Source organism: Sorex araneus, chromosome 10 (genome assembly GCF_027595985.1).
Source record: "Sorex araneus isolate mSorAra2 chromosome 10, mSorAra2.pri, whole genome shotgun sequence".
In the NCBI taxonomy this organism is placed as follows: domain Eukaryota; kingdom Metazoa; phylum Chordata; class Mammalia; order Eulipotyphla; family Soricidae; genus Sorex; species Sorex araneus.
In genome coordinates this window covers 50,556,877-50,568,701 of record NC_073311.1, presented here as the reverse complement: position 1 = coordinate 50,568,701, position 11,825 = coordinate 50,556,877, and the positions used below count along the sequence as shown (strand labels likewise).

The window sequence follows — 11,825 nt, the reverse complement described above, 5'->3', positions numbered from 1 at the left end:
TTTTTATAATAATAATAATACCCCAAATGTCTGAAACTCCAGAGACCCATGAGAAGAATAATACAGCAAGTAGAGAAAAACCAGAAAAATAATTACAGAGAAAATAACTGAAGAAATACTCTTGAGTGGAAATTACGTTTCTTTAAGTGACAGCAAAGATGAAAAAGAAATGAATGGGAAGTAAATAAAACTGATAATTCAAGATAAACAATTTTAGAACACAGAAAGGAAGTTCCAGGCCACAAAGTTTCTATTTCCTGAGCTAAAAAAAATTTTTTTAACAAATTAAAGAAAGTGAACTATACATGTCTGAAGCTTTCTAAATAGAACTCTTTCAGATTGGAGAGACAGCTATGAGGACAGAAATCTTAAAATTCTTCACAAAACCTCTAGCCTCAAGCAGCATCATGTTTATAGGAGGCTTTCAACTAGTATTAGCTGTTCAACGGATGAAGACATAAATAAATATATTTTAGGGGCAATGTTTTTTTCTCCGAATGATTGCCATCTCAAATATTGGAGTCTCTAACATTTTCATTCTTTACATAGTTTGTGAAGAATTCTAAACGTTTGTGTCTTTTTTCACATGTGCAGGAACTTACTTCTACACGTTTCTACAAACTTCAAACATTCTTCTGAGGTCTCGTTTTGGGAAAATCCCCTGGTCTCATGCTACACCTGCAGTTGTGAGAAAGCACATTTCAGACAGCAGGGAAAGCCCAGCGCCACCACAGCAGGCGGCACGGTTGAGGCCACTGAAGCATGGACTAAAAGACGAGTGAAAAGGAAGGGGGCGGAGACAGGGTAACAGTCTAAGTGCTGAGAGTCACAGAGACTATAAAACTGCGCAAGGGTTTCTGCGGGCTTTCACTTTGAGCCGACCTGGGACTGACTAGAGTGTCTTGACTAGCATGAAGATGAGTTCTGAAGACCGTTCCGTAACAGAGAACAGTTCCCTGAATCTGGAGCAAGGAGGGCGAGGTGAGTTCGACCTTCTTCCTGTACTAGTAATATCTAGCTCTACAATTGATAACAGTGTTTGAGGAAGAATGTGAGGGGTTGTTGTTTTTTTTTTGTGTGTGAAAATTTTTAATATTGCATTTAGGTCAGGATAAAGAAGCAAATGAAAAGAAGTAAATATGTATTTATCTAAAAGATAGACTATCTTAGACTCCTAAGGAAAGCATGAAGTAAATTTTCAAAGATTCTGAAATATCTGTTTCTTTGTTATAGTTTTAGCATCTCAATATTTTTTTAAATTTTATTGAGTAACTCCTTGTACCAGGTCAGTGGACTTTCCCGTAGCTAGCCACATAAATCTGTATCTATTCCAATAAGTTGAATTTCTTTATATGTATTACAATTTGCAGACAAGTAAGTATATTAGTGATTGCTTCCACCTCGTTTCTCCCTGTGTTTTCTGTGTGCATCCTTTTGCATTCTCATTACATCCTGGACCTTCTCTGGAAACAAAATTTCTAGTCTTTGGAGGAATCACCACATACGCACCAAAGGATGTCCAGTTCACATCTAACTTATTAGACGGCCATGAAATAGTTCTCGAAAATGACATCTCTGTTTCTGCATTTCCTAAGAAGCTCTCTTTTCCATTTCTCCTTTCCCTATTCTCTTGCAATCATGTTTTTGATTGCACATGAATCGAACAGTTTTCTTCCCTTTTTTCATTATCAAAATATGAGCATCATAGTTACACACCTCTTTTCCTCTCCTCAATTTACTAGAGCATTTCCATTGTTTTCCTATTACTTGTTTTTAGGGATCTCTTGATTTTTTTCACATTCTCTCCATTTCTGATTAATAAGATAGCCCACAAAACTAACACTTAAAACTAGAATTTCCGGGACTGGAGCGATAGCACAGCGGGTAGGGCATTTGCCTTGCATGCAGGCAACTCATATCGATTCCCAGCATCCCATATGGTCCCCCGAGGATTGCCAGGAGTAATTCCTGAGTGCAAAGTCAAGAGTAGCCCCTGTGCATCACTGGGTGTAACACAAAAAGAAAATAAAAACAACAGAAGAAAAGAAAACAAAAAAACTAAGATTTACTTATCAGCAAAGATATACAATAAACAACGATGTATTATGAGCAGTGATGCTAATGCAATCTGGAAGAGATTATTTTCTGTTTCATTGGTTAGTTTTACTTTGTTTTGGCAGTGTATATATTTAACTCAGGACCTCACACATGTGATTCATGTGCTCTGCCACTGAGTCATACCCCCAAACCTGGGATTGTTTTTGAGTGTGGTTTGTTCAAAAAAAGTATCAGTTACTTCTAACAAATCTACCTTTCATTTAAAAACACAGAAATCAAGAGTGGATAACATCTGTAGTCACACAAAATATTTGTCAAACTAGTAATCATAACTTGACTTTTGAGTTTGATTGCCTTTCTCATGCTTCATCAATATGAGTTATTGTTAGGCATCACCCTTGGGTGATTGAAAATATAAAAGTAAATTTGTTTTCAATGTCTGCCATATTGGACATAATCTTCTATTAAAACGGAAGTACTGTGTTTGTGTTGGGGGAGTGTTTTGTTACCTTGGTGATAAGTCAAAGTGTGAATAACAACAGACCACCACTAGTACAAATAAAGTAAGTCTGAGAACTATCTCACAACTTACCACTGGAGTAGCCAATGGGCCTAGTTCGGGTCTAAAGCCACGGTATTAATTTGAGACGTTAATGTTCACTAACGAAGCTGGACTATATTGAATCTAAGCAGCTTGAAAAACTCGAACGTAGTGAGAAGTGAAACTAGATGGGAAACCCTGAACTTGCTAACCTATCTCTCAAGGGCTACTTCCTATGGTAACTGAACGTGAGCAGAAATGGGAAGATGTGCTTTGAGATGCTGAGAAAAACAGAACTCCATAGAAGTGAAGTAAAAGCCTCCCTTGCAAAATCTGAATGCAGATCCATGATGGGGGAAAAGTAATCCCCAGAAGAATAAAAGATGATACTGACATCCAGAATATGATGAATTACTATAAAAGAAACCGCACTTATTCTTTCATAGTAATTTCTTTCCTCATTTATCTAAACCTTGACATTTTGTCCTTTTGTCCTTGTGTATTTTTGTAACTCACAGTCATCATCTACATCATGTTGATATATGAAATCCTTTAACAAAAGTATTTTTATTATGGAAACCAATGTTTTTCTTTCTTACAGCGTTATATAGAGAGAAAATGAAAAAAAACAATTCCACCCAATAGTTTGTTGATAAGTCCATTGTTTCATTCGTGATTTTAAATTCAAATAGTTTACTCTTAATTCACACATAATTTTAACTTAGTGTATAATTTCCATACAATGGGCATGTAGATCATAAGTGTATAGTTAAGTTACAAACAACTCCATTTGAAATTTTTTATCACCTTAGAAAGTTTCCCTGTGCTTCTTTTATGTTAAATTAATTTTCTCACATATACAAAGGCAATCACTTTTCTAATTGCCTTTAGCACAGCTTATTTTATTTTTTTTTTTTTTTTTTTTTTTTTTTTTTTTTTGAAGGATCAAACTCTATATTTCCATAACAATATGAAGAAACAGTGAAAAATCCCCTCCACGAAGAGAGGATGAAGAAAAGATTACAGAAACCTCAACAGGGGCTACTCACATATACGACCTTTCAGATTAAGTTGCCGATCCTGGATATCCCTTCTTATAGAAAAGAATGGTCCTGCTGGTTTTCCCCTGGGATGGAACCTTGCATTCAGACAGGTAGCGTGTGAAGAGCCGAGCCAATGTATTGATGAGTACTGGCGGCAGATTCTTCAGGTGTTCGGGTCTGACCTTGTCTCGACCGGGTGCTGTTTGCGTCTTTACCAATGACATGGTGTGTTGGATTTCAGAAGGGAGGACGTTGGGAACGACATATCCATCCTGTGGAATTTGGTATATGGGCAGGTGGACATGGCTGTCAAAAAGATCCGAGTAGAAGTCGTGAATAATCCTCTTCATTACCTTTCTGGAAGATGTGATAGATCCATCAGGACGTCGGAGGGCGGTCATCTTCGTCTTATAGTTGGTGATGGACAGGCGAGCATTGCGAATACTTCTCCCAGCTTCTGCCGCATTGGCCAACACTATTGCTCTTCTCTCTTTTTTTTTTTTTTTTTTTTTTTATTTATTTATTTTTTTTATTGTGGAAAGTTACAAAGTTACAAAGTTTTCAGGTTTAAATCTCAGTTATACAATGCTCGAATACCCATCCCTTCACCAGTGCTCATATTCCACCACCAAGAATCCCAGTATAGCTCCACCCCGCCCCCTCACACCCCAAACACCCCCACGCCCCTAGCCCCCCCACCCTAAGCCCCCCCCCGCCTGTGTAACTAATAAATTTCACTTTACTTTCACTTTGATTGCATACAATATTTCAACAAAACTCACTATTATTGTTTGGAGAGTCTCTCCCCTAAAGTCAGACCTGCTGAAAAGGAAGCATTAGGTAATTTGTTTTCCATTGCTGAGGATGAAGAAGTGTGAGGTCGAGTGACCACACTTAGCGGCCTCTCAGTTTTGGGTTTCTGTAATTTAGTATTTTAGTAACTAAGTCCAGAGAGATATCTGCCAGAAGTTGCATCGTTGCCAACTTGTACTTCTCAGTTACATTATATTCCACATATGAGTGCAATCTTTCTATGTCTGTCTCTTTCTTTCTGACTCATTTCACTCAACATGATACTTTCCATGTTGATCCACTTGTATGCAAATTTCATGACTTCATGTTTCCTGACAGCTACATAGTATTCCATTGTGTAAATATACCAGAGTTTCTTTAGCCAATCATCTGTTTTCGGGCACTCTGGTTTTTTCCATATTGTGGCTATTGTGAACAGAGCGGCAATGAACATGGAAATGCAGATGTCATCTCTACTATACCTTTTTGCCTCTCCGGGATATATTCCCAGGAGTGGTATTGCTGGGTCAAATGGGAGCTCAATTTCTAACTTTTTGAGAATCGTCCATATTGTTTTCCAAAAGGGCTGAACCAGTCGGCATTCCCACCAGCAGTGAAGGAGAGTCCCTTTCTCCCCACATCCACGCCAACACCGGTTGCTTTTGTTTTTGGGGATATGGGCCAGTCTCTGTGGTGTGAGATGATATCTCATTGTTGTTTTGATCTGCATTTCCCTGATGATTAGTGATGTTGAACATTTTCTCATGTGCCTCTTAGCCATTCGGATTTCTTCTTTAGAAAAGTTTCTGTTCATTTCATCACCCCATTTTTTGATCGGGTTGGCAGTTTTCTTCTTGTGGAGTTCAACCAGTGCATTGTATATCCTTGTTATCAACCCTTTATCGGATGGGTACTGCATAAATATCCTTTCCCATTCTGTAGACTGTCTTTGTATTTTGGTCACTGTTTCTTTTGAGTTGCAGAAGCTCCTTAGTTTGAGATAGTCCCATTTATTTATCTTTGTTTTCACTAGCTTAGCCAGTGGCGTGTCAGCTTTGAAGATACCTTTGGCTTCAATGTCGTGGAGGGTTTTGCCGACCTTATCTTCAATGTACCTTAGGGATTCTGGTCTGATGTTGAGGTCTTTAATCCAGTTTGATCTGATTTTTGTACATGGTGATAGATGGAGGTCTAAGCCCATTTTTTTGCATGTAGCCGTCCAGTTTTGCCAGCACAATTTGTTAAACATGCTTTCCTTGCTCCACTTCACATTTCTTGCTCCCTTATCAAAGATTAGATGATCATATATTTGGGGGTGTATGTCAGAGTATTCAACCCTGTTCCATTGGTCTGCCGCTCTGCCTTTGTTCCAGTACCATGCTGTTTTAATGACTACCGCTTTGTAGTAGAGTTGGAAGTTGGGGAGGTTGATTCCTCCCATTTTCTTTTTCCCAAGGATTGCTTTAGCTATTCGTGGGGGCTTATTGTTCCATATGAATTTCAGGAGCGCTTGCTCCATTTCTTTGAAGAATGTCAAGGGTATCCCTATAGGGATCGCATTGAATTTGTACAATGCTTTGGGGAGAATTGCCATTTTGACAATATTAATTCTTCCAATCCATGAGCAGGGGATGTCTTTCCATTTCAGCACAGCTTATTTTAACTATTCTTGAATATTTTACAAATGGAAACATGTAGCATATTATTTGTCTCAACATGTTACTCAACCTTTTTTAGATACTTAATGTGTTTTGTTCAGATATTAGCTTTGTTGGTTTTTTTTTTTCATTGCTCAATAGAATTTTCTTCTATGAATACACCATACCTCAACATATCTTTTTACTGCTGATAAATATTTAGGCTACCTCTAGTATGATACTTTTAAGAATAAAGCTACTATGAACTTTCTTGCACAAAGCATTTTGAAGACATGTTTTCATTTCTCTTAAGCAAATGCTTAGGAATGGAATTTTGGGTCATAAGTTTTGAGCATGTCTAGCTTTCCTAATTATTTGTCTATATTACTCTCCCACTAGAAATACATAAAAAAGTGTAATCAATTTTTAAATCAGGGTAGCTGTAGATATTTATATACCAGTTCATGACTTTTCATTGCATTATCCAAATTTATCATCATTTATATCATCTCTTTTAAACAGTAGCTGCAGAGTGGCTGAGGGATTGTGTCTACTATGTTTTTTATCAGGCTTTTAAACCAGGTATCTAACAAGTGTACTTATTATAATCAAATCCATAAAATTATGATGTAGTTAGAGTTGTGTAACTGTCAAGCACATAAAAGGGGGAAATATTTTATAATCACATTATTATGTCTGATTTTTTCCCCATCTGTCCAAAAGAATCTAAGTTCACTCAAAAATTTGGGAAATTGAGTTTAGAGCTCATGTAAGAAAATGAAAAGACACATAGATTGTTTTGAAATCAAGTCCCCAGTGAATATCAATGTATTATACTTCCATTATTTGTCTGAATTCATTGACATCTCTCTCTCTACCCTCAGACAATTCCACCAGCCCTCGGTTTACAACTCATCGTGAAGGCTCCCTTCAGGTGCCCATCCCTTGTGCTGTAGTGACCGTGGTCATCATCACTATTTTGATCATAACTCTCATTGCTCTTCAAGGTAGGAACTTTTCAGGAACGAACTCACTCTTAGCTATAAGTACTCATGCTCGGTTGAAAACAAACCCTTGTGTTTGACCTATTCTGATTAATCAGAAAGTTTTTTTTAAATTAATATGGGGCCATCTTATATATTCCATTTAGGTAGTTTCCTAATGTGTGCTAAATATCACTCATGTTCTTAGGATAGCTAACATAACTCGTTTTCCTTTTGTCTTATAGAACTTCATAAGTGTTACATGTGTCTCTCTTTAAAGATTATTATAAGGCAAAATTGTTTTTGAGAAGATGTTTATATATGGAACAAAGGGGGTGATTTAGGTTCCCAATAAAAATTAGGTACCTAGCTAGGATAAAAATGTGGGCTTTACATTAATTGATAATGTAAAGAAATAACTTTAAAAGTATAAAAGTTATACTTATACTGATTCTTTTCCACTTGGGTGCCACACCTGGCACACTGTTCAAGGGCTCCTGCTGAGGGCTCTGTGCTCAGGAAATCACTCCTGGCAGGATTGCGGGACACATGGGGTGCTGGGGATGGAACCCAGGTTGGCAGCATGCAAAGCAAACACCCTACCTGCTGTACTATCACTCTTGCTATGTTATACAAGTTTGTTTTGGTTTTTGTTTATTTTGGCCACACCCAGTGGTGCTTAGGCCTCACTCCTGGCTCCAGGGATTATTTCTGGTGGGGCTCAGGGGGCCATATATGGTTCCAAGGGTCAAGCAAGCATCCTATCCCAGTACTATCGTTCCAGCCCCCCGATACTTTTTTTTTAAGTTTAAGGGATGGGGACGTTCTGAGAAGGAGCACCTAGAAGCTATAAGAGACACTTGATTCAGGGCCAAAGATGTAGCTCAGTGATAAGTAGAGTACTTGCTTTGCAACTGAGTCCACTAAGAATTAGCCACCAAGAATATTTCAAAGGCCACTGGACAGTGGTCATGGATAATTAAGACTATATCTAGAAGCTTCAACTGTCAGTTGTGTTACAGTTTCACAAAGTAAAATGATGCCAAAATATACTTATGTTTCATGAAACTGAAATTGTATGATTTTTATGAAGCATGTTTGGCCACAGAACATTTTGTATTCTGAATTTCTTTTCCACAAATTTGCTATCTTTCTCCCAATTTAATATAGTATATATTGCACCTTCTGATTCCTCTGCCACTGCGTTCAGATCCAAAATTTCTATTGCATTTACCTTACTGATACAGGGATTATTTTCTGTATTTTTTGTAGTATACATTTAGAAATATGTCCCTTATTTCATAAACCTCATGTAATGGTGATTAGGCATAAGGGGCATAGGATAAGATAAAAATAATAGCCTTCTCATAGAATTAGCAAAAACTCTCTTGAACTCATTTTGTAGGCTGTGAATGTTTGGTATCTTTTGTTACTAAAACAGTTTTCCTGTTCACAGTGGGTCAGTACAATTGTCCGGTACCATCAAATAGCCATGCTTCTTCATGCTCTGACGATTGGATTGGGTACCAGAGAAAATGCTACTTTATTTCCACGGAGAAAAAGAACTGGACCTCAGCCCAAAATGAATGTTCTAAACATGGTGCTACACTTGCTTACGTTGATTCTGAAAAGGACATGGTAAGCTAGAAATCAGAAATTGACAGCAGTCCTTATAAATTTTGTAGCTGAGTTGTGCTTTCCTCTACCCCCCTCTAAGTGAAGATGTACCTTTTCTTCCTTGTAATAAACTTTAGTCACAGCTGTGTTATCAGCCTGTTACAATAAGTATTTGGTTTAGACTTAGGATTGGTTTTAGAGCTTCAATGATAGAAATCCAAATGAGGTAGGGTGAGGTATGGTGCCTGAAGAGTCTCTTTAGAGCAACAGAACTGGGGCTGGAGAGATAGAACAGCGGGGAGGGCGTTTGCCTTGCACGAGGCCGACCCGGGTTCAAATCCCAGCATCCCATATGGTCCCCTGAGCACGGCCAGGGGTAATTCCTGAGTGCAGAGCCAGGAGTAACCCCTGTGCATCGCCAGGTGTGACCCAAAAAGCAAAAAAAATAAAATAAAATAAAATAAAATAGAGCAACAGAACTTACAAGAGTTGTTTAGCAGTGATTCTTTGTGCTTTCTTCAAGATGTTTTTGATGCGATATGTGAGTAGGACCAAACATTGGATTGGACTGAAAAAAGAAGGCAATCAGACCTGGAGATGGGCGAATGGTAGAGAATTTCATAACTGGTGAGTTCCAAGAAGTGTCTTTAAACTTCTCACCCATACTCTTGTCTCACAAAGACCATTTTCTCTTTCTCTTTTCCAAGAACTGTTTGATTTGAATGTGGAATCTGTGAAAAAAAATTCTATCATGTGGACTTATCATCTACTGAGTTATTTAAATAGGGATTTTATTATTTATTGATTTTATTTTTTTCTTTCGCTCCTGGAGTGATAGCACAGTGGGCAGGGCATTTGTCTTGCATGTAGCCAACCCGGGATCGATTCCTCTGTCCCTCTCAGAGAGCCCAGAAAGTATCCTGCTTGCATGGCAGAGCCTGGCAAGCTACCCGTGGCATATTCGATATGCCAAAAAAACAGTAACAAGTCTCACAATGGAGACGTTACTGGTGCCCACTTGAGCAAATTGATGGACAATGGGATGACAGTGCTACAGTGCTACTTTTTTCTTTATATGCTATGAAATAAATATAAGTAAACATTACTATTAACTATATTGAGCAAATTCTAGTGTCTCAGAAATATTCTAGAAACACTTATTCAAAAAATTCAATATTTCCACTCCCATATTTATATTTTATTGATGAGTAAGTTTTAGAAAACAAGGTCATCTTATTTTCCTTGTTCTCATTTTCACAAGGATGAAGAAAAATATTTTTAATAACTAATAGGAAGTTTCTATGGATCTAAGAGAAAACTTGCCCTAGGATTAAAGATGCCAATTTCCCCCAAGTTTTTCTAGAACCAAGAACATATATAAGCATTTTTAAACTGAGGAACACTTCATAAATCCAGTATTGCTCTTTGCCATCATAAGACTCAGAGCTAAACAGATATCTAGCAATTTAAGTAATTGGACTGGAGCAATACCACAGCTAGTAGGGCATTTGCCTTGCACATGGCCTACCCAGGTTCAATTCCTTATTCCCTCTTGGAGAGCCCGGCAAGCTACTGAGGGTATTCTGCCAGCACGGCAAAGCCTGGCAAGCTACCCATATTCGATATGCCAAAAATAGTAACAAAAAGTCTCACAATGGAGACGTTACTGGTGCCCGCTTGAGCAAATTGATGAGCAATGGGATGACAGTGCTATAGTGCTACACTATATCCTTGGCATAGAGGGGGAAAAAATCACCTCTCTCTATTTATTAAATCTCTATATTTAATATGTCTGTATTATGCTACCACACCCACATATAAGTTTTAGCCATTTTAAACTCTCTCCAATCACTTGCTCTAGTACACAGGAGGGTTGAGTGGGAACTTCTCGGAACAGGTTCTTAGATTTGTGAACTCAAAAATGATCGTGTATTCCCTCTAGTGGCAAGCCAATGAAAGGTTCTTGGATTCAGTCTTGTATCCTTTTCCATCCTATTTCTCTCTATTCTTCTCTGCTGCCCAACAGTTTAGAGCCGAAGACTGGTCTCATGCCTTCCTTTTAAGAGAGAGAAACTCAGAGGCTGCCTCCACAAGTTTATTCCTGTGTAACTGAACAGAAATAATGAACTGAAATAACTCTGAGTTTCTTCATTGTCTGCCAGGTTCAGCCTATCAGGATCTGAGAACTGTGTGTTTCTCAATGGCACAGAAGTCAGCAGTACAGAATGTGAGAAGAGATTGCACTGGATATGTAACAAACCCTCCAGAGAATGAGGGAACCTACTTGCTTATGAACTATTATATCATGGGACTGTCTCAAAGGAGTTGGTGTGACGGTTCCTCCTTCATGGTCAGAAGTTTTCCACCACAAAAACTTTTGTGAACAACGTTTGGGTCATTTTGGAAACTAAATAACAGTGGAAGAAAAGCAAAGGAATTCGCGAATGTTGTCCTTGAGGAAATTTTCCCACCGTGGGCTGAAAATGTGACAGGTTGGCTGACAATTGTGTCCAATAATAAGAATGACTTTAAGTATTGTAAATGCACTTTATATTTTTTTAAATTCAGAAATAATACACCTATTAGATTTAGCTTTATTTATTGTTGAAGGGGGATCCTTTGTGCATTTGTTCTCTTTGAAGGAGTTGGTTCTAAAAATTGAATGTTAATGAAAACAATTTTAACTGATAACTTATCTAGCTTAACGACATCTTTTAAAGTTTCTTTGGGAGGTGGGTACACCTCCTGCTCTTAGGGTTTACTCCTGGCTCTGTGCTCAGGGAAGGCTCCTGGCAATGCCTGGGGCGCATATAGGGTGCTGGAAATCAAACCTAAGTCAGCCTCATGTAAGCAAGAACCTAAGACATATTTTATTTTATTTTATTTTTAATTTGATTTTTCTTTGAGGGGGAAGGGGTAAGGCTGACAGTATTCAGGACTTACTCCAGAGCTTCAGAGCTGTGCTCAAGGATCCTCCTGGCAGTACTTGCGGCATCATATGGGGTACCCAGGATCTAACCTGGGTGCGTATGAGTAGCAAGCAACTTACCCTCTGTACTATCTTACCAGCCCCATGAAGGGCATTGTTTTAAGCTCAAAGAACATTTATAAGTAGACGAATGTTTGTGAAACTAAATCTAGTAATGTCTCTCTC

General features: G+C 38.1%; 1 protein-coding gene across 1 annotated transcript; it reads left to right on the top strand.

Moving 5' to 3' along the window:
• Nucleotides 1-898: 898 nt before the first annotated feature.
• CD69 (CD69 molecule) lies at nucleotides 899-10,945 on the top strand. Its single transcript, XM_055118445.1, has 5 exons — nucleotides 899-981; nucleotides 6,956-7,078; nucleotides 8,511-8,692; nucleotides 9,195-9,298; nucleotides 10,834-10,945. Exons 1-5 carry the CDS (start codon nucleotides 912-914, stop codon nucleotides 10,943-10,945), a joined length of 591 nt encoding a protein of 196 aa, XP_054974420.1. The 5' UTR covers nucleotides 899-911.
• The last annotated feature ends 880 nt before the right edge of the window (nucleotides 10,946-11,825 follow it).

Excerpts from the sequence above, each read along its gene's own strand:
- CD69 (XM_055118445.1), top strand. The coding sequence starts at position 912 with ATGAAGATGAGTTCTGAAGACCGTTCCGTAACAGAGAACAGTTCCCTG. Across the intron at positions 982-6,955 it reads TCTGGAGCAAGGAGGGCGAG|ACAATTCCACCAGCCCTCGG; the intron begins GTGAGTTCGACC and ends CTCTACCCTCAG. Across the intron at positions 7,079-8,510 it reads AACTCTCATTGCTCTTCAAG|TGGGTCAGTACAATTGTCCG; the intron begins GTAGGAACTTTT and ends TCCTGTTCACAG.